Source organism: Rattus norvegicus, chromosome 8 (assembly GCF_036323735.1).
Source record: "Rattus norvegicus strain BN/NHsdMcwi chromosome 8, GRCr8, whole genome shotgun sequence".
Taxonomy (NCBI): Eukaryota; Metazoa; Chordata; class Mammalia; order Rodentia; family Muridae; genus Rattus; species Rattus norvegicus.
In genome coordinates this window covers 67,244,077-67,270,552 of record NC_086026.1, presented here as the reverse complement: position 1 = coordinate 67,270,552, position 26,476 = coordinate 67,244,077, and the positions used below count along the sequence as shown (strand labels likewise).

General features: G+C 53.6%; 1 protein-coding gene and 1 long non-coding RNA gene across 4 annotated transcripts; one reads left to right on the top strand and one right to left on the bottom strand.

Annotated features, from left to right (window-relative positions):
- Positions 1 to 3,492: 3,492 nt before the first annotated feature.
- Positions 3,493 to 26,235, bottom strand: Sema7a (semaphorin 7A (John Milton Hagen blood group)). 3 transcript variants are annotated; one of them, XM_063265479.1, is made up of 14 exons: positions 25,913 to 26,017; positions 12,708 to 12,850; positions 12,189 to 12,230; positions 11,777 to 11,869; positions 11,483 to 11,570; positions 11,228 to 11,338; positions 10,495 to 10,634; positions 9,769 to 9,953; positions 8,905 to 9,013; positions 8,618 to 8,816; positions 5,989 to 6,116; positions 5,648 to 5,808; positions 5,444 to 5,505; positions 3,493 to 5,132 (listed from the first exon to the last, which is right to left on the bottom strand). In XM_063265479.1, the coding sequence occupies exons 5-14, from the start codon at positions 11,550 to 11,552 to the stop codon at positions 4,771 to 4,773; spliced, it is 1,527 nt and encodes a 508-aa protein (XP_063121549.1). In that variant the 5' UTR covers positions 11,553 to 11,570; positions 11,777 to 11,869; positions 12,189 to 12,230; positions 12,708 to 12,850; positions 25,913 to 26,017; the 3' UTR covers positions 3,493 to 4,770. The 3 variants fall into 3 exon arrangements, with proteins under 3 accessions (XP_063121549.1, XP_063121548.1, NP_001101623.1); XM_063265478.1 differs by lacking the exon at positions 25,913 to 26,017 and adding an exon at positions 13,901 to 14,039; NM_001108153.1 differs by lacking the exon at positions 25,913 to 26,017 and adding an exon at positions 26,053 to 26,235 and having other exon boundaries at positions 4,155 to 5,132.
- LOC134480057 (uncharacterized) lies at positions 11,230 to 14,267 on the top strand. Its single transcript, XR_010054189.1, has 2 exons — positions 11,230 to 11,362; positions 13,844 to 14,267. It is a non-coding gene; the product is annotated as an uncharacterized LOC134480057 (long non-coding RNA).
- Positions 26,236 to 26,476: the final 241 nt, after the last annotated feature.

Genomic DNA, 26,476 nt, shown 5'->3' with positions numbered 1-26,476 from the left:
ATTCACTCTGCTTAAGCTGGAGCAACTGCCCATCTAAGTGCAGAACCCTTGTCATGGTCAAGGCCAGCAGTTCTGGCACCGAGCCCCTCCAGGATGTGGTCCTGTGTCATTCCCTTTGTGGGACTGGCTCACTGCCACTGGTGACCCTGACAATGTGTTTGTTTTCTCCCCCAAAGTTTCTTCCTCCCTACCTAACCAATGCCGACATAAAAGAGCTTCCTGAGGCTGATTTAGCTGTTTCAAGTTGCTTTCCACAAGCCCACACCCACAGACCTCCTGTCTGGCACCCTCTCTGGGATCACCCACCCTAGCTGGGATGGCTCCATATTCTTCTTCAGCTAGATAATGACAGACTAAAATTAGGCTTCGGAAGGAGCTCTGAACACCAAAGTATGGAGTGTGGTGGTTTGGTTGAAGCAGGTAAGGAGCAGGTATGGGAAGTAACCAGACCTCAGGTCCCACCCATCTTATCCTCCTCACTACCATCCCCCACCCCTGCGCCCTGCCCTGCAATGACTCCTTGGCACCTGCGGGTTAAAGATCTGGGGCCTTAGCTCACGGGATCTGGCACACGATGACGTTGTCCAGACTCACTTCCTGACAGTCCTTCTTTTCATCTGACTTATTCATCAAAGTGTACGGAGCACCTGGCCCAGTGTTGGGGATATAGCTGTGAGCCGCACTGGTGAGGCTTCTGGCCTTTGTGGAGTTCACTGCACTTCAGCCAGGCCCACAAGACCATATATACCCCTGCCCCTACCTTGGCAGAATGGTTTCTTTCTCCCCCATTGCCATTCTGTCCCACTGCAGGGGAGCTAACTACATACCCTCTAAAGCTTTTTCTGAGCATGCCAGAAAGATTGGGTGACCTCCAGGCTCCCACCTCTGACCTGGCCTCATCTCATCAATGCTCACCATTTATCCCCTAGCTGAGGAGTGATGAGCCCAGAGAGCCTCACTCCGGGTCATCAGGAAATCTCCATCTAGAAGCATATCCTCCTCCTCGTATCCCAGGGAGACAAATCACAGGGATCAAGGCTGGGGGTTCCAGGAACAGTAATGGAAGACTGAAAGGTGGGAGATCATAGGGCATGAGGGCAGTTCAGGGCCCACGGACTGGCAGATAGAGGGAATGGCTAAAGGGATTTTAGAGACCAACAGGCCTCTATTGCCTGCCAGGGTTCCAGGAATGGCAGCAGTCAGGGGAAGCAGAGATCTCCAGCTGAGCTCCCCAGGGGCTAGCCTTTGGTCCTTCACAGACTTTGCCCTTCCTTTGTTTCCAAGATAGAATGCTTAAGACAGAGGTAGAGGGATGAGGCTTACTCCCATCCCCAGCCATCCGTGGCACTGTGGATACCCAGTGGCCATCCTCGCAGATCTGCTTGCCACTGGGCCTAGCTTAGCATCCTATCTACCCACTGCCAGACTGAGGGCCCTGGTGCTGATTACTCCTCAGGGCAAACAGAGAAGAGCTTTGTCCCAAGCTGCCCTCTGTCTGATGGCTTATTTACATGGGATCTATCATGGGCTCATGTCATACCTAGATACACAAGGCTTCTGCCTGGCTGGGCCTTTCCTGGTGCCTTTGTAGAGACAAAGAAGCATGCTTAATCACTCAAGTCCCTTCTACAGTCATCAGGATGCCCTGAGCATTCCCAAAGGGAAGGCAGGGATCACCCTAGAGGTCACACCCAGTGACCCAGGAAGAGTCAGGGTTAGACTCACATTCCTCACTAGTTGCTATGTTCACTTGGGGACTGAAACCCATCCCTTTCCTTCATCTGAGGTCTCCCTAAGGATGCTGTGAAGTCTGCTGTGGCTGCAACTATAAGATGGAGAATAAATAGAAACTAGACGTTGTGAAGCTCTGGAGGGAAGGAGTCTGCCCAGACCACAATAGGCACCAGCAGCTGAGGACTCTGCTCCAGACACAGATCTGGGTTCCTCAGATGCCTCCAGGTCCCACCCATTTTCACCACTTTTCTCACCCTGGGAAGACTAGGAGGGAAAGTGGCATAATCAGGAGCCCGAGCCTGGTCCAAATGAACAGGAAATGCTTGGCTGAGGACCGTACCAGTCTTGGAGGCTCTTCCATAGCTCACTAGAAGTTCGGCTGAGTCACAGAAACTATCCCCAATTGGCCATGCACCCCTCTCAAGCAGTTACTGCTCAACAGAAAAGCTCCTAAGAAACTCCAAAGACCTAGGTCCCTGCAGAGGGCTGGAGAGATGGTGTGGTGGTTAAAAGCCATGGCTGCTCTTCAAGGACCCAGGTTCAATTCCCAGAACCTACATGCTGGCTCATTACCATCTGTAACTCCATTTCCAGAGGATCTAACACCCTTTTCTGGTTTCTGCATGCACTAAGCATGCACATGACACACAGACATCCATGCAGACAAAACACCGTATACATAGATTTTATAAATATAAATTACATTGTATATTTATAAAATTATAATTTATGTATTTTAAAATAATATAAAATAAATTATAAAACACGTAATTTATTTAAATAGAAATAATATTTTATATAAATAATATATTTTAAAAATCATTTATATGAGTACACTGTAGCTGTCTTCAGACACCAGAAGAGGGCATCAGATCTCATTACAGATGGTTGTGAGCCACCATGTGGCTACTGGGATTTGAACTTGGGACCTCCGGAAAAGCAGTCAGTGCTCTTAACCACTGAGACATCTCTCTAGCCCTAAATAATACATTTTTAATGGGGCAGAGAAAACTAGAAGGTCACTGGGGAAACATCCTTTCTCTGAGCTGTCAGGTATCACCCCACAGCCATCCTGTTGCCACTGTCCTTAGTCCTGACCTCCATCCATTGAGCAGCCTTACTCCATCATTTCTCCCCTGCCTCTGTTCCAGCCCTTTCTCCAACAGGGGATGCTCAAGATAGAGACAGAATGGCATGCAGCCTCCTCTGTCCCAGGATCCTCTCCTTCCTTTCCTAGCACCCTGGCCAAGAGCAAGCAACCATTCCCTGGTCGTATCCTAGCAGCACTATTCTCCTGCACACATCCTTCTATCACCAAATCCTATGGTGTTCCTCATTGGTCAGTTTCACGCCTCAGATGGGCCACCCTGGAAGACAGGGAGGCCCGGTAAGTGCCTCCCAAAGGTAAGAGTTTGGAGCTATGGGAGGGGAGGGGCTGCAGGCTCACGTTTGGCCTTGTGGTTGCAAGTTCACAATCCCCACCCCTGCTCCTCTCTAGCCGAGGTCCTCTGAGCCCGCCTGGCAGCAGGATCACCAGGGAAAGCTGGGACAGTGATGTTCACACATGCAGGAGGCACTGAGTGACGAGCGGGAGACCCACTCAGTACCACAGGCATGGAAGACAGGGAACGGGGTTGGGGATTTGGCTCAGTGGTAGAGTGCTTGCCTAGCAAGCGAAAGGCCCTGGGTTCGATCCCCAGCTCCGCAAAAAAAAAAAAAAAAAAAAAAGACCCATGGAAGACAGGGAACAGACACAGGTAAATAAATAGCTTGTTTATTAGTAATATGTTACATTATTAAAGTGCATTGAGAAGAGATAAGGGACGGAAGCTGGAAGGCCCCCGGCCCCAGGCCCTGCCCCAGACACGGCTGGAGAAGGGTCAGCTCTCTGCGGAAATCTATGGACTGGGGGCAGGGAGGCCCACTTGGAAAGCTCTGCCCGGGCCATCTCCACGGGGATTTTCACAGTTTAGCCTAAGTTAGGACATGTCCTGAGCTGAAGGTGGGAGGTTAGGAGCATGGAAGCACAGCCCCTGGGGAAGGGGGCTGAAGGGAAGGGAGGAGACACCCCCTGCCCCCCAGCCCACAATGCCAAGGGCAGAGTCCTAGAACCTCCCACTGTGGACCCGGCTCCTCCTTCAAAATGATCACTGCAAATCTACCTAGGGCTCAGTTTTCTTCTTCGCTCTCCCCTGTCTCCCTCACCCACCCCTCCCGTAACCACCCCACGCTGGAGGCTCATGCCCTCAGACTGGGCTCCCAGGGCAGAGCCAGCTCATGCCACTCTCTCTAAACCCATGCCTGTCCCTGGACTCTGATCCTATCCCAGGGAGCCCCAGCCTGGGATCAGCCCCCAACCCCCTTCCCAGACCCTCCCTCTACCCGCCCCACCCCAACCCCAGCATGTAGTTTTGGTATTTTCATACAGATGCAGTCAGAATAGCTATACATGAAATAAACCTAACATAAAAATAGAGCTTTTCCCATCCTTCTGTCCGGAAAGCAAACATCCTCCAATAAACATGCAAGGCGCTGTCCGGTGGGACCCAGGCTGGGAGGGAGGTACGGAGGAGCAGCCTGGGTCTGCAGGGACACTGGCCACCCAGCAGTGGGGCAGGGAAGGAAGTAGCCGGGTACAGAGGATCCCAAAGAACTCAGCCCCAAGGTCCAGAGATGGGGTCCCAGCTCCCCTTCCCAAAGCCCACTGCCAGGCTGATGGGCTAAGTGTATCACTGCATGAAGTCAAGCGTGAGGAGATTTCGAAAAATATTCTCGAGAAGATAAAGTCTTGAGTTGCTGATGGCCCAGCTTCACAGTCGGCGCCTTCGTTTTACAGTCCCTCACTGTCCCTACCCCACCTGGGCCCCAGCAGCCGCCTGCGGCTGGACATCTCCAGGCCCTTTGTCCCCCACTGGATTACTCAGTACCCCTGGAAGATCTGTGGGCAGGGAGCTCCCGGGCCGGCCGGCTGAGTGTGACATTTTTCTAGTACTCCTGGGCTACAGAAGCCTGGGGTACACCCAGCTCCTAGAAGCCCTAGTGAACCAGCAGACCTAGTACGAGTGTGGGCAGGACCCCCAGCCAGAAGGAGGCGGCCAGGGCCCGGGCATGGCCCAAGAGCTGTTCGGCCAGCGCTCTGTCCTCCGGCAGCAGCTCCCAGTGTTGAGCCTCATGGAGGTAGGAACCCTCTTGGGCCTCGCAGCGGTAGTGGCCGTACTGACGGGCAGTGAGGTTCTCTATGAATAGAATGCAGCTGGGGCTTTGGTGGCCTGGCTCACAGCTCTGTTCCACATTCTCCTCGTGGCGCCATAAGTAGGTGGCGTGGCGGGACTCCATGGGGCAGGTCAGGTAGTATCGAGAGTTCCGGGCCAGGGAAACCTTCTGCAATGGAGCCTCATCTGAGAGAGTAGGAGGAAACAGGTATGAGGTGGGGTCAAGGACCTGGAGAGCCTCTGGGTTCTGCAGATGTGGCTTCTAGAGCAAGGCTTAAAGGGACATGGTGGACACAGGGTGCGGATCCTGGCTTTTGTTTTTTCTTGTATTCTCCCATATCCCCAGTCCTCTCTCATGAGCACCCTAGACCGTGGGAGTTCCCTCGGCGGGACATGGTCCAGGGGTCAGGCTCATGCCTTCTGCAGATCAAGGTAACCGAGGCAGAGCTGTTCCTTCATCAGCCTGGGGCCAAGGTGAGGGATAGAGGATGAGATACCTGGGTTGGGGTTGGGACACTCTCTGTGTGGCTCAGCTGGATTGATGGACTGCAGCACTGACCTAGAATCAGGAGGCACAAACATCAGCAGCTGAAAGGATGCAACGAAGCACCCCACCTCTCCTCATATGACCCCAGGATGATCCTCCTGCACCCCATCCTGAGGTCGGCCTTCCCTTGGGCAAAGGGAGTTATCCAATGTACCGTTGGGAGCTGTAGATAGACACACAGCGGTCCTGGTCCTGGTCCCAGCCACAGTAGGGGTCTCGGGACATGAGGCAGCCATGGCAGCCCCCACTGTAGACCCCACACATGTCCAGGGGTACCTGGCTCACTTCCCACGGGGAGGTCACATAGAGCTTCCGCTGGAAAGAGAGCGAGACTGAGTCAGGCCAGAGCCCTCCACTGAATTCTCAACCCTTGAAGAAGGGACTCTGCCACCCTGGAGGTCCTTGAAAGGGCACACAAACTGCAAACGCAGTAGCCCTCTCCTCTGCCAGCTGTTGGGTGGTCCCAAGGTTACAGAGTAGGGTGGGATAGCTCACCCGGTCAGCATCCAACGATATGGCCTGGATGGCAGCTGCACGGTGAAAGGGCTGGATCTCCATGATGTTGAAGACAAAGCTGTGTTCCTGGTCCCCTGATTCCACCACCTTGTGAATGGTGCCCCTGTCTGTGGGTAGTGAGCAGAGGAGAGAGTCAAAAGACAGAAGCCCACCTCAGTCAACAGTGTTCTTCAAGGCTGGGCTGCCAGGAAAAGGTACCAGGCAGGGAGGGTTCGGGAGTCATGGCTCAGGCGAGTGTCACAGGACTGGGGTAGGGTGGGGTGAGGACAGCTGACTGAGAAGGAACAGAGAGCCTGAGGGCAGCCTGGAAGTTTCCAAGGCTGATCTCCAAAAGCCATCCCCTCAATGAGTGCCCCCAATATGCCAAAGGCTTTCTGGAGGCTGCAAAATTAAAAAGCAAGCTAGGATCATCGCCCTGCATGACCTTGGTTGCCCCTTTCCTCCCCTGCCCTCTGAGGTAGGCGTTATCTCCCTTACTGTGCAGATAAGGGAGGTGTGGAAAAGCTATGCAATTTGCTCAAGGTCACACAGACCGTGCAAGACAGGGAACAAATTGGAACCCAGACTGGTCCGAACCCCACCTCTGGCCTTTTCTTACAAGTGTCCTAGGTACCTGGGGGATATATTGTCTTTGTTTATTTTAGGACTAATTTTAGGTTTTCACAAAAGTTGCAGTGACAGTATAGTCCCAGTCTAGCCTGCTCCCAGTTTCCCCAGCTGAAAATTTTACATAACCAGAATAAATCATCACAACTATGCAGTTGACGCCAGTGTATTCCTATTCACTCAGCTACAGACTTCATTTGGGTTTCTTGGGTTTTTCCACTGAGTCCTTCTTTTGTTCCCGGAGTCAATCCAGGATTCCACGTTGCACTTGGTCTTTAGGGATATTTTAATTTCTGCAAAATCTTAGATCTGAAAAGAACCTTGGATTCCATACGAGGGCTCCCAAGGTCACACTAGACTGTCTGCTAGAGCAGCTCTCTCTCCATTGGCACCTGTTGGGGACTAATGGGTATCCTGACCCTGGTTCTCCTAATCCCACCTCAACTGCTGTCCCAGTTTCTAGAATAGCCTTTTCCTTCTCTCCTTCCACCCCCATTTCCCAGGGCATCATCTGCCCCAAAAAAGCAGTCAGATGATGCCTACCTGAGATGGTTCCTCCAGGCTCAGTATTCCAACCTACAGGCTTTGAGATGTGGCCAAAGACTACTTGGACCTGACAAACCCCCAACACAGCCTCTGACCTTATCTAAGACAGACATAGAATAGATACAAACAAGCCAACAGACCCCATTCCCCATCGCAAGAGCCTCCATTCTCTGTTGAGAACCTAGAGAATTCTTTATTTTTATCTGGCCCCATTATTTCTAAATGCTGCAGGCTCTAAACTGGTCTCTCCCTTGGGCCACAGGGAAGATAAGAGACTCCCTCCATAATCCCTGAGTGTGTGTGTGTAGCCCAGACATGTAGGAAGGGAATAGCAGGGCTCTTGGCCAGCCTTCCCTGTCCTGCACTGTGTGACCTCCCTTCCCTCGTCCTCAAAGACCTGTGGGAAAATCCTCTCTTTGAGATTTCCAGGATTCAAACAATGACCCCAGGTCTCTCACTTCAAACCAGGCCAACATGGCCAAGGAAGGCCCAAAGTGGAGCAGCAACAGGAAGCTACTGGAGGGAGTCTGAACAATAGAGGGATGGAGCCTGGGCCCTAATGAATGGTCCTAGTGGTATAGGGTCCTTTCTAGTTTCCCGGAAGGTCTCTGGCCAGGCCCACAATGGCCTCCCAAGTGATTTGGAGGATACCACCCTACTTTGAATGAGGAAGTAAGACACAAACTAAGCTCAGGGTGTACCTAGGCTTTCTAGAGCATCTCCAGGGCATTCACTCAGCCTCCTCCAGGGAAGCCCCTCCCCAGGAGAGGAGAGAGGGTCTCAGGCCTCTGGGAGGCTTTGCCATCTGAAACTCCTTTACAAGGCATCAAATTCTTTGTGTCCTACCAACTTTTCAAATTCTACTTCTCACCTGCATAACCCTAAAGACTAATGGAAGGCCCACGGTTCTTATTCCGAATGGCAGAGGCTCCCAGGAGGCCCAGTGCTCAAGCCACCGTCTTTCCATGTCTTTTTCTGCACCTTTTCCAGTGGGTGAGACAGCTGGACCAAAGTGGCACCTGGCTTTGCTCATCCACTGCACTTCTACCTCAAGTTCTAGTGCACGTTCTTCTGTCAACGCAGTATGATTTCTTTTCTTTCCCCTGCCTCATGTCCTCTAGGAAGCCCTCCTTCTCCGCCTGAGCTTCCTCAGCTGTACACATTAACCCCTGACAGCTCTGTCCACTCAATCTCCATCTACACCTAACAGCCCAAGCAAATGTGACCTACGGGGTCCTTTGTGCCTTTCATGTCTTTTGTTTTGCTTTGTCTCACCATGTAGCCTTGGTTGGTCTAGAACTCACTCTGTAGACCAAGCTGATCGTGAAACTCACAACAGAGATCCACCTGCCTCTGCCTCTTGAGTAGTGAGAGTGTGCCACCACACCCGGTTCAAAACCGGTTTTTACAAAGTAAAAAATAAGTGGGGGAGGGGAGTTCTGGGATAGCCCATCACCTGTGGTTAGGTAAAGTACATGGAAGGTCTCCCCATTGCTGGCTTGCATGCGGTGGACAACCACTTTCTGGTAATGGTACTTAGAGTGGAACAATGGTGTCTTCAGTGGCCCCATGGGTTCCACTCTCTGGGCCACCTCCGGGTGACTGTCGGCTACCTGGAAGGTTTCCGTGGGTATGGGTTGCTTTTTTGGGAGGCACTGGGGAAGAGAATAGAAGTCGGTCAGGTGACTTGGAGGTGAGACCAGGAAGGACTGGGGTCTGGGCCGTGCTTGGTCAACAGCTCACCATGCCAGGTCGAGGGTTGGGAAGGCCCATGTGGTAGCCTTTGAGTGAGGAGGTACGGAAGACTCTGTCAATGTCACCAAGCGAATACACGCAGACAGCTGAGTAGTTCCTGCAGGGATATGCAAACCACCTCAGTAAGGTGCCCAATGCACCCACCTGCATTGACCCAGGTCAGCCCTATGCCAGACAGGGCACAACCCTAGCCCTCTGCCTGCTAGGACTATTACTGGAGCAGACACCAGTGCCTAGCATATCAAACAAGGCTTTAACGGGAGGAACAGAAAAAGGGAGGGAAGGAAGGAGGGGAGCTCAACTACAAAGTTCTCCCCACTGCAATCTAAAACCACAACCTTGGGTTCTGTTACAGCATCACTGAGTTCACAGGCCACCTGTTCTGCCCTACTGAGAAAGAAAAAGGAACTTCATCACAGCCTGAGTCATTCTCTGACCCCTCCAGTCACAGGCTGCAGGCTGCTAAAGCCTCAGGAGCCAGACCTTCCAGTCCTGCCCAATGTGTGGCTCCTTGCACCTAAGAGCCAGAGCAGGGTCTTTCTCCACCCCCAACACTTGTCTGCTTTGTTTTCAATCAATGAAAACGATTAAAGAGTGTGAATTATCAGGCGGTGTTTGAGCAGCTGTGATCACACCCAACACCCCAGCCTTTCCCAGGCCTAGTATCAGCTTTGGGCACACACATGGCAGAACACACCGGCAGGGATGTGCACATGACCCATGGCCACACACCATGTGTACAGAGGCAAAAATAACAGCAGTACACATCATACTGCCGGCCACCACAACCACACACACCAGAAACAACGCAAGCCTTGCACCTAGACGCTACTTCCTCTAACTCCTCCTCACCAGGGGTTGGAGAAAACGCCATAGACCCTGGTATCCCTCCACTGGCCACTGGGGTCAGGGAGTAGGAAGACATCTTGCAGTCGATTGAAGTTCCTGTTGGTGGCTGCGTCGCTGCAAACCAGCATGGCTTTCAGGAAGGTGTTCCACTTGGAGACAGACAATGAACTCTCACCACCCTGGTCCCCCTGGAAGGATGAGGAGACAGAAGAATCCCCTCAGCATCACTTGACACACCAGAGGCGCCTGCTGCTGGGCGTGCCAGCAACCAACGTACCCAGAGCAGGGCGGGTGGAGACCTAGGCAAGTCTTCAAGTGGGTTTCAGCTTGGTATGCCCAGGGCCCACATTGGGGCCCTGCAGAGGAACATTCTGGGTCCACCATAGCAAACAGGATCAGACGCACACACATCTGCTGCTTTCACCTATGCACACTTGTACACAAACACAAAATACAGCGAATTCACACAAACACAACACAGGTGTTTGTTAAACTTACATACATGTTTGTTCATCCAATATGCATACAAAGCTAAACCACATTTACTCACAGGCATATGATAGCCTGTGCACACACATTCCCACCGTGTCTCTCTCTCTCTCTCTCTCTCTCTCTCTCTCTCTCTCTCTCTCTCTCACACACACACACACACACACACACACACACTCCTATTGTATATACACAGACACACTCTCATTGACCCAGCTACCCCTCACAAACTTGGCTCACCCTGCATAACTGGGCCACTCGGGATACATTGAGCGGAGCCTCGGGGTTCTTGTCAGGGTTGTCTTCTCGGAAGAAGTAGTAGATCTTATCATCATAGGCTTGGTCCTGGTGCACAATGGTGGCCTTGATGAACTGTGGATCTGCCAGGGAGGATAAAATATGAGGCTAGAAACCTGTGTGGTGGCCACTCAACCTTGCATACCTCTCCCAAATATATATGAACACGAACTGTCCTGACTTCATGTTCATATATATCTGGGAACAGCACTTGAGGCCCCATGGGGCCCTCGACTCTAAAGTAATCCCCCACACCTATTATGTCCTCCTCTACAAAGATGTCATGGGCCCAGGAGCAATGACTTCATGCCTGGGGACTGTAGGAAAGTCCCTGGGGTGCCTGTGTCACTTCTGCCTAATCAACAGAGCCTTAATGAGGAAGATGGGGCCATTGCCCCACATGGATTCATGAGAAAGATGAACTTTGGCTCTCTGGGTCTCATGCTAGGCCTCAACTTCTTTGTGTTTGCTCCCATAGTTATTCAGACCCATCTGGCCTCCACACCTTTTTCTCCACAATTCTTCCTCTCTCAGAACTGAGAATCCTCGGTGCTGACCATTCAGATTTGGAACACTGCCTCTTAGGAAGCCCTCTGGGACACAACAGGAGACTATCTGCCACCCTGGGCATTCACACCCCTTGGTCCGCCCTCAACCCAATCGGGACCTGACTCACTCTGCATGACAGTATCACTTGTGTACAGTTCACTCTCTCCCCGAATGCGGCGAAAGCGAGGGATCTTGCCATTGTATTCCTGCTTCCGGATTGTAGAGTACACTTCATCCCCTGGGATAGTAGGAGGACATGTGGGTAAGAGCAACATCTATAAGTCCTTCCCCTAGGCTCAGGCCCTGAACAAGGGGCTGACCCTCCTACCCCGAGCCTGGGACAGCAGCACCCTCCCGGGGCCCCTGCCCAATGCTGTTCTACCTTCAAACAGAACCAGGGAGTTCTCATCCGGGCTGAAGGGGGCATAGCCTTTCATCTCACCAAGTGACATCACCACACTGTCATTCACCTGGAGGAGATCAGAGGTGCAGATGGCCACATGACCACTGGCCACTGCACCCTTTGAGGGTCAGTTTCCCAGCCAGGAGACTATTCTCCCAGAGATTCTGCTTAGGGTAGTGCCAGTTTCAGAATCTCTCACCTCTGTCTGGTCATGAGGGGCTGACACCCACCCAGGAAATGGGGACTGCTCAGACACATGGGAAGGGTTCTCACCAAGTTCCAGCAGCTGGGTTTCCGGGCATTGGTGCCACAGACCAGCAGTCCATTACCCCGCCTCTCAAGAAGAGTGATGTAATTCTCGCAGTCCTGTGTAGGGAAGGAGACAATTAGGTGGGTGGGAGTCCCTGGCAGGCCTAGAAGACACTAAGACCCGAGGTCTTAGGAAAGAAGACATCTAAAAGGGCTGAGCATAGATAGCAGACACCCAGGACAGCTGACTTTATCCCTCAGTGAACAAGGCCTATGCCAGGAGCCTATGTCTCCCCCTTTGTCTAGGGCCCAAAGGCTGGCCATAAGTCTAGAGTCCACAGGGCAAAGCAATGCTTCCTCCCTTCCTTGATTCTCAGGATCTTCTCCCTCTTCCCCAAGGGGCCCACTCTTCTCCATGTTCCCTCCCCTGACTCACCTGTTTGTCCTGACAGGACCCTTTTGTGGAGCCAATGTTCACCTGGAGGAGGGGAAGAAGCATTAATCCCCCTTGCAGGGGTGAGATGCCCTGAAAGGCTGCCCACGCAGCCTCAGGGCAAGCTCTGGATGAGACTATTATCTTTTACATCTTCTGTAGATGTAATTGAGACTTGGAGAGGGTAAGCACATTTCCCAAGGTCACATAAGCTTTGTCTGATACCAGGAGCAGAGCCAAGCAATCAGGAAAGGCAGGTTATGGGTTCTGGAATCAACTCCCTAACCTAGCATTCCCCCTTCAGCACTGCCTGGCCATGTGTGTTAGCTCCCAGTTTTTCTCCCCATAGCCTGACTCCCAACTCCCATGGGGACTACCTGTAGAAGCCTCCCCCAGGACCCGTGTGTGAGGTTAGGGAGGTAGAAGGGCATGCGCAGAAAGATGTGCCAGCTCCTTCTTTCTCCAAAAGAGAGAACACTAGGACCAGAGGAAGGAAAGGGGAGGGCAGAGGCCCAAGCTCACCGTGCGCACAGAGGCATTCTTGCCCTCGGGGAAGTTGAAGAGGTAGACCTTGCCTCGTCCACCTACCCAGACAGAGAAGCTGCCCGGCTCATGGAAAAGCACATTGTGTGGCTCAGGCTGGCCAAAGTCCACATGGTCCTGCCCTGTGCAGCATGAAGGAGAAAAACACCCTGAGCAAGAGGACCCTGGAGTTCCCACAGGCTTACTAGACCCTGCTGGCTAATTAATGCTCCAAGCTCAGGGCACTGAAGGTTCGGAGACAAGATCTGGTTTAGGTGAACCTGAGAAGAAATGAATGCCCTGGTGGACTCACAGCAATCACCCGTCCTCACCCAAAGCCACAGTCCCTCCCCCACAATGTGTGTTATCTCAAAGTGAGGGGCACTATAGGGATCTTAGGGAAAACAGTCCCCTTTCCCAAACATACACATCCTCCTGAGGGGCTGTGCAGGTATGGGAAGACCATCAGCTCTGTACTGGGAGGGAATCTCTATTTCCCTCCACCTCAGTCTCTCCAGAAGCAAACAGCATGCCTTCAAAGCTCCCCGGTTAGGGTTCAGATCCCTGGGCTGCCATTTTATTCACAACTGAGAAGTTGTCTCCAACCCCTCCTGGCTTACCCCGTCCCCTAATGAGCACCATTTCAGAACTGGAACAAATCTCAACATCTATTCCTTCCCATGATACAGTTGGGAAAACAGGTCAAGGAAGAGACAGCCCCCAAACCCAGGAAAGCAGGCCCTAAATCAGTACCCCTGCTTCTGACCTCAAAGCTAATTTCTAGCCTGATTTCACCTGCCCAGCTCCTCCTGGAACTCAGTTCTCTGTCCCAGCAACTCTGGGACAGGGGACCTTCAAAAAGTACAGCCTTTCATCAGAAGGGCTGACCAGGGCAGTTTTGCCCAAAAAAGAAACTGTCTGCAGCCATCACCTCCAGGGAGAAGCTGTCTCATCTCTAGTGACATTGTTGTGGTTGTCCTGGTTGCAGGACTAAATTACAGGGATGGGATGGCTCATGGCTATGCCCTCAGCAATCAACCACAGCCACTGTTCCCTCACCTCTGATTAGCCTGGGCCTCACCCCGGAACCTGGTCTGACCACTGGTTTTTTTTTTTTTTTTTTTTTTTTTTTTTAGCTGCAGCAAACTTTGGACACCCAAACAGGACATGACCCAGTCCAGGCAAAAACAAACCTGCCGGTTCCTCAAGGTCTGCCCCAAATCCTTCTTCCTGCCACTTAAGCCATTCCTAATGATCGTGCATCCATCAGAGGCAAGGAATGGCAGGAGTACACAGTGTGCGACTCATTCCCTTTCCTGAGTACACGCTTCTGCACAGCCAAGTGATCCCAGACAGACAGTGGGAAGAGTTCAGATTCTGCATCTCTGCTGTGGCCTGGCTCACTGTGCCGAGGAGAAAACCAAGGCCCTCTGGGAGACAAGCCTGGCCCAAGGTCACATCAGCAAGCAGGGCAGAATGTTTCATCCGGACAGTATCAGTTCTCAAGAACATTCCTGGAGATGTGAGCCTAGCTGGGTACAGACTGAAGTGCTGAGTCCACTGCCTTCTGACTGACCTGGCTCTCCTGGGGCACACCACAAACAGCCTGATCCAGCATTGAGGGTGGGAACAGAGGGCCAGGAGCCCTACCTCTCACACCCTAGACCCCAAAGCTGCCTCTCATTAGATCAGCCCAAGATGTGCAGGGCAGGGGCTGAGAGCCCAGCCTCTGTTCTGCTTTCTGTAGAGAGGTGCTCAGTGCTGGCAGAGCATGGGCGCTGTCCTCTAGCTCTCTCCCTGCTGGGATAAATCTCTAAAGCTGGGCTCAGCAGGAACAGGCCTCTTGGTCTTCCTGACTCACAGCTTTTCTTTCACCCACAGCCTAAGCAGCAACATGAGCAGTTCATAGCCCAGGTCCCAGGCAGCACGACTTCCCTCACACCTCCATACCATCCAGACTGGGAGACAAGGCAGGAGGAAAGGTCCTTATCTGCGCCTGGGGATGCTGGGCTACCGAGACCTACAGGCACAAAGTCAAGAAAAAGAAGCACTCACAGGCTGTGCTAGACACTTCCACCGGTCTCCTTAGTGCCCAAGCACATGCATCAAAGTCAACACCCTGGACCCCAAGAAGTCTTCCCCACCTGTTTCCCATTCCTGTTCCTCATTCCCACTGCTTTTTTTTTTTTTTTTTTTTTTTTTTTTTTTGAGCTGGGGACCGAACCCAGGGCTAGGCAAGCGCTCTACCACTGAGCTAAATCCTCAACCCCCCCCCCCCCCACTGCTTTTTGAAGGAGACATTAAAGCCCCTACCTATACAGGGACTGGGCAAACTGGAGTTGACCTTTAAAAGGCCTAGCCTAAGTGTTTACTTCCCAAAACACTTTCTTTTGGCTGTCTTGTGGATTCAGAGATGGGGAGGCAGATAAAAGCTAGATCAGTCAGGAATGGGGAAGGGATGTGCAAGAAGGGACAGGCAAGGCTAATGTACAAGTTAACTCAAGGGCCAAATGGCACCAGAGGGGATCATGGAGGGAGCCTTTGTCTGGAGGTAGCAGGGCTGTCAAAGAGCAGTCCTGAAAGAGCGAAGTCTGAGTGTGGAGGAATCGAGGCCTAAGCCTGAGGAGAATACTTGGCTCTCCTCAAAGTGTCGATAAGAGACACCACACCACAGGAAGTCCGCTAAGCAGATAGTCCTAGGAGGGAGCCAGGGATGCTCCCAGAAGGCCCTTAGAAGCATTGAAGGGCAGGGGAGGGTGGCAGCAGCGGAGTAAGGGTAAGAGATACAGCCAGGGCAGCACTCTGTTGATCTGTGGGTCTGTTCCCCTCAAGCCTAGGCAAGGTCAGAGTGAGGGAAGGCATGGACTGCCGGCCCCATTTTGCAGAACAAACAGAAGCTTAGGACCAACCCTCCCATGACCCTCAGGTTTCTGCCCCTCCCGGATCTGTGCCTGGTGATGTGTTATGAACTAGGGGGAGGGGGAGGAAGGAGATGGCACCGGCTCAGCCCCAGGACAAGACCTTGGCCCACTCTCCACCCGGCCCCAGCCGAGGCTCCCGGCACTGCCCGAGGCCCTCAAAGGGCCTGATTGTGCCCAGGAAGTGTCAGAGCAGCGGCTCTATGAATACATGAAAGAAAGCTTTGTTCAGGTCAGCAGGAGTGGGGTGGAGGGGTGGCGCTGGGGGCTCTGGGCAGGAGGGCTGCCTGGAAGTGAAGGCAGCAGCAAGCCCTTTTGGCCAGGATTACCACAGAGAAAGTTGGGCCAGAGGAAGGGATTGATTCAAGGCCCTGCCTAGACAGTGGCAGAGCAAACTGGAGTCTACCTTTAAAAGGTTCAGACTAAGTGTTTACTCCCCTAAACACTTGCTATTGCTGTCTTGTGAATCCAAAGAGATGAGAAAGCAGATAAAAGCTAGATTGGGCAGAAATGGGGAAGGGATATGCAAGCAGAGGGAACAGCATGAACATAGCTGAGTGTGAGGTAGCAGAGGACTTCTACCTGACAGAGAATTAATGAAAGAAGAATCCAGAAGGTTAGGCCTTAGTGATGGGGCAAGGGAGGCCCTGATAGCCCAAGGACATAATGACTATCAGTCTCTCCTACTGCTTGCTACCAAGGAGCAGGGCCAGGAGTGGGAATGTCTCCCATCCTCTGGCAGTCCCTCACCTCCCGGCTCCTGGCTCCCCCTGCTTCCTTTCCATCCTGTGTGTCTAAAAGGAGCACCGTCTGGCACGGTGTCCCCCCCTCACTCCCCGGCCTGACGCATTAGTGGCTGACTAAGTGGTAGCTAAAAGCTCCCAGAATAACCAGGGGTTCAGGCAGGGGAGGGTCTAGGGGCACACAGAGAGACATGGCCTCGAGGCAGACTAGGCACAAGAATGGCCACCCCCACTCCATGTGTCAGAGCCAATCATGGCTCCTGAGCAGAGTCCCCAGGCAGTCCCATAGCTAGCTGGTCCATGGTCCCCGAGCCCCCACCTCCTCACAGTACAGGGTTCACAAGGCCTAGACCCAGTTCTAGTAGGATGTAAGTGTTGGGAAGACTATAGGAAGTGACCCCATGGAGACACTGCACTCTGGACAGCGTGCCCAAAGGGCCTTGATTCTATTGCAGAAGGAAAACAAAAAATAGGAGGCTTGATTCCTTTTGGGAGCCGTTCTCCCATCACCATCCCAGCAGTCGAGTGACTGCAGGAAGTAGGGACGCTTTCTTTGGGTTTTCTCAAAGCAGGCCTGCCTAATGAAGGATCTGTCCTCCTCTCATTCACTCTGGATGCTGTGCCATCTGCTCCTGTCATTCCCCATGGCCTGGATGCTTGGAAAAAGAGGAGGGCAGGCTGGGAAGGGTAGAGTTAGGGTTACTGCCTACAATAGGAACAACAAGGGCTGGTCCTTGACCCACTGAACCCACCAGCTTTGAATGCTAACCTCCAAAAGCCCTTGGAAAGTGGGCAGAGTATGGCAAGAATGTGGGCAACCCAGGAGGAAATGCCTGAGTTAAGTCACCAAGGAGCAAGCGCCTGGCCAACCACAGACTGGGGACCCAGCCATATCCAGCAGGGACCTCCTCCCACACTTGTGTCCCATTTTGCATTTACAGGCCCACTCACACCCTCACCCTCAGAGGAAAAAAATGAAGAGCTGCGTGGCACTTGGGAGCTAACCTGCAGTCTCTCCACCCTTTGGAATCTTACATAATACACATCGAGGTATCCAAACAGCCACCAAGCTGGGAGACTCAGGGGCCATCAAGGCTGTGGCATTGGCCCAAAGGCAAACACTTGTTCACCCATCTTGCCACTGCATCCCTCTAAAGCCACCCACACTCAGGACTTCTTTGAGGGACTGTAATGAGAAAGCTGCCCAAACTCCCAGTTCTCCACATTACCCTCTCCTTCACCCTCCACCCTTATTCACCGGAATCACCCATTCACCTCCCAGGCAGGGCCCTGATCTCCCAAGAGCCTTTAATAACTAACCAAAAGGCATGAGTAATGGAACACAGGGTGGCAAGGAGAACCCCTCCCAGAGGTGGCAGACACTCAGGGACAGATGTTTCCTAGGCTCTGCCTCTGATATGGCCGTTTCCAGATGGTACTGACCTGGTGCTAAGAGCAGCTTACAGCCACTACAAGGGTACTGGTAACACCTGTGCAGGGCAGGGTCCTAACAGCTGCCAGACAAGTGCTGTGCCAACACGGGTGGCAAGGCCCAAATGTGGTAGTATCCCTCACAGAGTAATGAGACATTTATCCTCATTATCAGCAAGCCTACACTCAATACCAAGGCCAGCCATGGGTGGGAGGAGAAGATATCTCAGGTGTTGGTTCAGCCCTGGCTCTAAGAAACCACCCACTCCCTTTGGCATCCAGGCATCTGGTTGTTGTTTGTGAGCTGGGGCAGGGCCTTCCTGAATTCAGTTTCCCCTTCTGTGGCTGGTGGAGATGCGGGTTACTGGTTTGTTACGGCCTGGGTTTTATTACCCACCATGATTCCAGGAACAAACACAAAGCAGTCAAGGTTAAATTCACAGGAGGTTTGGGGAAAACATGAGTGTGCATGCTAAAGACGTTAGCGACAGCTTTCTGAAAGCAGAGAGGGACTGAAAAAGCAACATCTTCATCTGCCTCCACTGGCTAGCCCAACAAAATCCACCACCCTGCAAAGAAGGCAAGACAAATGTCTGCAACCCCATTTTACAGAGTGGAAAACTAAGGCCCTTCCAAAAACACCCTAGGACTGAGACCACTTGCATCACCATGACCAGAGGGTTAGGGCTGCTAGACAAAGAAGCTGGGACAAAGTTCTGATGAGAAAGACATTTTTGGGAGAGCTGAATTGAGCAGGATGCAAGAACTCAGGTGGAAAGGGAAGGCGGTCACTGAACAGAGCCCAGCTGTCCTGGGGAGGAGGTTCTGAGCTCAATTCCATGGACAGCACGGAGCCCAGAGCCAATGCCCCACTCTAACTCCTAGCTGTTCTTCGGTCAAGCAGGTTCCCAAAGCCCTAGAGGTCAGCTAATGGCCACTTCAAAACAGTAACCGGGCGAAAAGTACAGTCTGCTCTTAGGCTCAGAGCCAGGGCCAGGGTGGCAAGAAGGCTGAGGATGCCTACCTCAGCCCAGTAGGGAGGGAGACAGGTGGAAGACTGGTGAAACAGAAGGTTCCTGGCCTCGGTTTTGGCCTGGACCAGCAGGGGACACAGTGTGAGGGCGGGCAGCCAGCATAGCGTTAAGGCAGGGTCTGGGGTGCCAGAATCTGCAGAACTGCATTCCAGGAGAAACCAGAGCTGCTGCAGGAGGAGGAGGGGAGGGGGAGGAGGGAGGGAAGAGGATGGTAATGATGAGGCTAGCCCTCACAGGGATCTGCCAGGTGCTATCCCAAGTGTTTTTTAGAGCTATTAACTCAGCAAATCACTAAGCTCATATGATGTCTGGTCTCTTATTAGCTGTTTCATGGAGAAGGTGTGCGAGGCACAGAGAAGCTAAGCTATTTATCCAGAATCACACAGCTGGGCTATGAGCAGAGCCTGAACTGACCGACTGACTCTGGAACCTGAATGATCCTATTGAACTCCAGGGATGGACTCTCAGGGACCTCCAGAGCAGCCCATTCTATAGCGCTGAGGAGGCTGAAGCTGAGGGAAGCTAGAGTCTCCAGCAAAGGCTACTCGCCATCAAATGCCTGACCCCTACTTGTGACACAGTGACAAGTGTGTCTGAGTGAGCATGAGTATGCCTGCAGGTGGGGCAGAAATCTGGGGTGCAGTATATCCCCTTCACCCTAAATGCTAGCCAGTATTACAAATAGGGAAGATAAATCTGGGATTTCTAACCTTAGTAGGAAGCTGTCGGGCTGGGTATGCACACCAGCCCTTTTCTACTGTATACCACCCAGGCTCCCAACCGTCAGCACTCACTGTGGCGTTCATCTCCACCCTGGCTCTAAGCTCAGGACCCCACCACAGCTCCTGGGCTGTCCATCCCAGCAGGGACTAGTCCCCACCCAAAGCAGGGCAGTCAGGGCTCGCCTGTCTCTGAGCATGCCTAATTCCCGTATGCACACAGGGCCTGTGCTCACTGCCCCGTCCTTTCTCAGCCTCATGTGAATTTCACTTGTCCTTGAACATCAATCCCAAACCCCCTGGCTCCAGGAGGTGTTCCAGGCTGCTCTAGCCCTCACTACTCTGCCCTGCACTCTCTGATTGTGTTCCGTCCACTATCTGACACGTTCTCTTCTCTCAGATCACACTGGGTCTGGTGGTGAATGTGAGGTGCTGTGAAGGAGGACCCATCATCCATTGCCAGGGCTGGACAAGATGGGAAGGTCCAGCCATGAGGAGGGGGTAGCCTCCTACCACTCTTCAGAAGAGCAGACATTTTAGAAGAAGTTCCCGGGCCACCTATGGGGCACTGTGCTTCTCATGGTGACCTTACTTGGTATGCTGAGGCACAGTCGCAGCTTTACCTTGTGTCCCCAGCCCTTGTTCTTTCCTTCTCCTTCCCCTGACTGTATCACCCACACTGACCTTCTGTCAGTCTTGGCTGTGCACTCCTTGACTCCCCAGGGGACACTTTTCCATCACTAACAGCTCCCTTGGGGCAAGCACAGGGCTTCTCCTGCTTTCCCTCTCCCAGGAGCTGAATGAAGGTGCAGGCAGGGGTCAAGGGCTAGCTGCCCTCTACAATGGGGTCCCCAGGACACTGGCCCAAAGCCCGGGTCTTGATTAGAAGCAGGGGTACAGGAGGCCCCGAAGGATCAACCTAATCCCCAGGCTGCTGCTGTGGTTAAACCCAGATTAGCCTGAGCCATGACATAGAGCAACCTGCCTGCCCTGAGACCCAAGCTCTGCTCAGCAAAGGCCAGACATGAGTTATACGGAGCAGGTCCACATCTGAGGGTCTTGGTGGGTGTGGCTAGAACATCTCTGGGCTCAGTTAAACAGACCAAGGAGGTAACAGGTTTTACAAGCCCTAGACTCATTAAAGCATGACAGTAGACAGGACACTGGAAAGGGGCAGAGAGCTGGGCCACCAGTAAACTCAGGGCAGAAAAACACAGCCCTGACACTAGTTTTTCCTATTTTGCCAGTGACCTTGAGTTTTGCCATCTCTGGGGCTTAGTTTCCCCATTCAGAGCTTGTGTGGTTGGCCCAGCTTCTCTCTGACACTTCTTTTCTCACACCATGAGCTCTATGCCTTCAGGCTGGGTAAGCTGAGGTCATGTCAGAAGGTTCCTCAATGGAACTGAGAAAGAATCAACAGGCAGGAGGAGGGAATTGAGGACGAAGGTAGGTAGGGTGCAAGGAGGATGCCCCGGGGAGCAGCGGGTGCTGGAAAGGACATCCCCATCCAGAGGGTAACCATCAGGCTTCGAGGAAGCAGTGCTCTGTGTGACTGTGTGTTCTAAGTAGAATATTCAACAGAGCGTCCCAGAGGGATGGAGGGATGTTGAGGAGGTCAGAGTGTGATCTTCATATGGGACAGTGAGGCCAGAGTGAAGAAGGCTAGATGTAGGGAAAGGCTTGGAGACCCTTCTCCTGTGGTAGGGCAGTAACTTGGGACCTGGGCTGGCTAAGGAAGGTAGAAGCCTCTGGACTCTGTAGTCCTTTACTTTCTCCTTTTCCTCTGGTCTGCCTGGTTCACTGACAGTCAGATGCTCACACACCGGGCAGCCAGTCCACATTTCACAGCCAGGGCAGATCAAGAGCCTGTCTCTCCTATCCCTTAAGAAGAGCAGGGCTTCTGGGGTGGCCAAAAAAAGGAACCTAAGAAGCAGAAGCCTTTTGGTTCAGAGCTTCTAGTAAGAGGCAGGGAAGTGTGGTGAGTCTCTTAAGACACAATCAGCCTGAACTGGGGTCCAACGAGGGTGTAGAAGAAGGTGGAGGGCAGGCTGCAACTCTAGCAGGCAACTCTAGGGTCACTGTTCTCACGACTGCCCCCTGCAGGCTGAGCCTCACAGACTACCTGGCCTAGTGCTCCTCAAAGTGAACAGTTTACTTCTCTGAAGTGCAGAAAACATCATATTCCACCTAGAAAATTATCTACTCTCAAAGAGGACCTGGAAGGGGAAGTTGGTCAGATGAATAGTACTTGCCCTATCTGCAATACGAGGTTTAGATACAAGGGGGTTTCTTCTGCCTTACGTGCAGAGAAAGGGCATGGCAGGCCTCCTACGTGAAGAATTCTTCCCCTAGTCAGGAATTGATGGGAAGGTCCTAGTGGTCCTGAATCCCACTACAACTTCCCTCAGGGACCTAGGACAGCCTTGCCTGCCACTATCTTTCTCTAGAAGGCTGCCCATGCAGTGACAAGAGGCCCGGCTTGGATATCATCTCCAAGAAACTTGCTGAAGTCGGGTATGGTGATGCACAGGCCTTTAATCCCAGCACTAGGGAGACAGAGACAGGTAGATTTATGTGAGTTCAAGGTCACACTAGACTACATAGCAAGTTCCAGGCCAGCTGGGGCCACACAGTGGGAGAGAAGGGAGCACCTTGCTGGATCCCTGGCCAAAGCTGCCTCAACCCTGTCAGACAGGTGCTTCCTCTGTCCTTCCTCATTGGCCGGCCAGGCAGACTTCCACGGCCAGTCAGCCCCATGACTGCTCTCTGTTGCCGGTCCTGTCAGTGTACCTACAGGTTTATCTGCCCAGGCTTCCTAACTACAAGGACACTAACTCATTTAGTTTCTCTGCTGGACCTTTGAGTCCAATCTAGCACCAGTACAAAGCTGAACTCAGAAAGTGCCTGATAAATGTGTGTCCACCCTTGAGGTTGTACGCCAACAGGCCATTCCCTGCGACCCACCCTTGACTTTCAGCCTATAATAGGAAAGAGAAGAAGGAACAAGACTCAAGGATTTCCCCTGACTGCCTGGGTTTCGGCCACTTAACACCAACATCTAAACTGGCCACCCCAGCCTCAGCTTTGCCCTCCTCATCCTAAGGAAAAAGGAATCTGGAGGAATTGTGACCCAGCAGTGAATGAGTCAGTCAGTCAGTCTGTCTGTCTGTCTGTCTCTCTGCCCGCCCCCTCATCTGAGCTGAGGAAACTGAGGCTCAGAAGAAGGCCAAGACTCACCACCCAGAGTCACAGAGTAAATGAAGCCAGAACAAATAGGCCAGAGCCAGGCTCCTGACTGACTCCCCACCTATTCCTACCTGAGGTGCCTGAGTCAACTTGGATCTGTGTGGACTTAGACCTGCAGCTCTACCCCCAGTACCTACTCTCAGAATCTTCGATGTTCAGCACGAAGCCATCACAGAACTTGGCAGGGAGCTTCTGGGGACCTCACCAAGCATCTCTTGTAGCTTAGGAAATCCCCGTTCCTCGTGGGGATTGCCCCCCTCAGTTCTGCGGGGGGGGGTCACCTTGAAGGTGATGAATTCATCTAAGTCCCCCAAGAGGGCAGGGATTTCCACTGGAAATGCTGATGCTTGGGGAGCCCCAGCTGTGACCTCATCTCCTGGAGGAGGTGACAACAACCCCCCTACCCTTGGGAGTGGCACCTTAATGGCTACCCAGAAGCTCCTAAGTCAACAATAACATCCTGTTGTTTAATTGGGCCAGAGGGGGAAGAACCAGCTGGGCAGTGAGACTGGAGACTGGAGACTGGACTCCCTTCTGTGGATAGGCTGGATCACTGTGACTTGGGGCTCAGGACCTCCATGGGCTTCTCCTATTCCAACTCTTGGGAAGAAGCACAGAGCATAGCAAGTATACCAACTTCTTGCCACACTATGCCCTCACCTACCATCCACTGTTTCCCGCCCTTGCTTGAAGGAAGATCAGAGTCACATTTACATTGTTGACTGACTCACAAGTTAGTGATGCCCCGTGGGGACTACCTCCAAAACTCTTCCTGCTCTGGCAACCTCTGGGAGTCAAAGACGGGTGCAGGACTCGGGGTGATACCCAGCAGTCTATGTTGGAACACCCTTCTCTCTGGTCCAAGTTGTTCTGCACCAGGCTTGCATTCACCTGGTTGCGGATTGCAGTCTGGGACCCTCTCAAAGCCCCTCCCTTAACCTTTCACTAAGACTTGGAGTGAGGATGGGAACCAAGCCAAGAAAATAAAGACATTTCTAAACCTGTTCCGGTCCCTATTTTGTCATGACACAAAACTAAACTCTAAATCTATGTCTTATAGGGAAATGTATGTAGGGTTGCCACCATCCATAGTCTGGTCATCCCTGAAGGTTGCTACGTCCCATCCACAGGTAGACAGGGCCCTAGGCTTATTACGAACCTTGGGAGGGTCTCTCTCTCTCTCTCTCTCCCTCTGTGCCCGGGTTGGCCCTATCCAAACTCCCTACTAGTCGACTGCCATGTGTTACCCCATAGGAGACAGGAGGCAGCTGTCAGCTGGGCACACCATCACCAGCTGGTGGCCCTGGGGGTTTGGGGGCAGGTCAATGGCAGGGCCTGTCTGGCCAGTGGGGCACCTGGCACTTGTGAAGGAGACTGCAGACTGTCCTTGGACAAGATTGGTGAGTGTCTGGTGGATCCCAGCCAGAGGGGTTCAATAGTGCATTACCAGTGTGGTCACACGGTGAAGTGCAGGCAAGGGAAGCAGCGTGTAGGGGTGGGCTGGGAGCTTGAAAAGTGGGTAAGAGGGCTGAAAGCAGCTTTAAATAGACTCAGGGTAAGGAAGGACTAAGTGCCAGGGATGGAGAGGCATGCATTAAGTGCTAACAAGTGGGTGTGCATTAAGCATGTGGCGGGAGGTCACGGAAGGATTTGAGGGGACAAGCACAATCAAATGAAAGGAGTTTGATACAGAGGGAGATTCCTGAACACGCAGACATAACCATTTGTCTCCTCTGGCGTACTCATACTCTGTGCTGTCCAAGACAGGGGGAGGAAGACAAGTTAAAACGCTGGCAGGGACAGAGGAAGAGAGGCTGAAGTGGGTGCGACTTTGGAGCGTGCAGGTGTCCATCGTGAATGGGAGGTCCTGAGGTCCAGATACGATGTACCTATTCCACCAGGTATGGCTCTGGCAGAGTTGGAGACCAGAGTACCTCGTTTATAGCTGAAGAATCATCTAAATCCTTCTCCTCTCCCTAACCCTGGCCCAGGACAGATCTGGGGTCAGATCAGAGCCCTCTCCTGCACAGTGAGTGCCCGCACTGCCCAGTGACCTTGGGCAAGTCACATTCTCTCAGCTGCTGCGGCAGTTCGGGACACTCATTTTATGTGGGTTCCCCCCCTCTGCTAAGAATACCTGCCCCAGATAATGCTCAGACTTCCGCAATCCCTGCAAACTGCCAAGGCATCAAAGGGACAGTAGGGACAGACAGGACCAGTACCCCAGCCCCCGGTGTGAGTCCCCCATCACCACTAGGGGAGGGGCTGCAGAGATGCCAAATTTGGGTACAGAGCTGAGTTTGCCTGGGGGTGGGGAGGCATTTGTGTGCAATGCAGGGAGGGGAGTTCAGTCCCTAGCGGCAGAAAGCCTCCAACCCCAACCTAGCCAGCCTTCTGTCCCACGATCCGTAGGTCTAAACTGAGATGCCCGAGGGAAAGACTACAGTCCCTCAGGTTCTCATATTCACTACAGTCCTAAGGCTGCACACTCCTCCCCAAATACGCCGCTTGGGGGTCCCAATGGCCTCGCCCCACCCAATGGGCACTGTCCCCCCTCCCCATGCTAGTGCCGATTTCTGGTGACAACTGCCACGTGCGGGCAAGGGGGGAGCGGCCGGTCCTAGCATTACAGAGACAGCGCCCAGGTGCTCCGAGCCCCTGCACCGCATCTTGTCCCGGGTCGCCGCAGGATACCCACCCCCTTGCCTGGCCCGCGCTCCGGGCCGGGGCGGGGGCGGGGGCAGGCGGCGGGGTCTTTGTTCCCGCAGCCCGAGCGCAGCGGCGGCGGCAATGGGTCCGCGCCCCCTTCACCAGCCGAGCTTGAGCCCCGCGTGCCAGCAGAGCCCGCAGCTTCCAAGGAGGAGATCGGGGTGAGAAAGCTGGCCAGGGGAAAGAAGGGTCCTGTATAGTAGACCCCGTGGCGGAGAGCCAAAGAGCCTCAGCGAGGCAGGGGCCCGCAGCCTCCCCCCGCGCTCGGGCGCTGCGGCTCGGGCTCAGAGCTGCCGTTGGACTTGGAGCGCCACTTAGCTGGGCCCGGGCCCCAGCCACTAGCTCGCACGCTGCAGCGCTCCAGCCCGCTCCGGCGTGACAGTACGTACACTCACATACACTCACCCGGACCCACACGCTCCCTTCGGGGCCAGCCTGAGACCCGCAGAGCTGCGCACACGCACTCTCTCCGGGTGCCGCACACTCTGCACCCGCCCCGCACAGCGTCCGATCCCGCGCCCCGCCGGCCGCCCGGCGCCGCCTACCTTTCCAGACGGCGGAGATACGGGGTCCGCTCCTCGAGTGGCCTTGGGCGGAGGCGGCGGTCACCCAGAACACCAGCAGCAGCCGCAGCCGCAGCGGGAGCCCGAACCGAGCCGGCAGGCTGAGGACGCGGGCGCGCGGTGCGCTGGGGGCGGCACGTCCGGGAGGAGGAGGCGTCATCCCGCAGCCCCGGAGCGACAGCGGCAAGCAGCCGAGACTGAGCCAGCGCCCGGCCGCAGGCAGAACCTAGCGCCAGGAGGCGGAGTCAAGCGCCTGACCCCACCCCGCCCCTCCCCCCGCCCCTCGCAGCCTTTTCTAGCTTTGCCCGTGGGCCCCCTAGCTTGTGCGGCGACCTGCCAGAAGAACCTTCGCTACCCGCACGCAGGCAACTCCACCGGGAGAACCCAGCTGCAAAGAAGACAGACT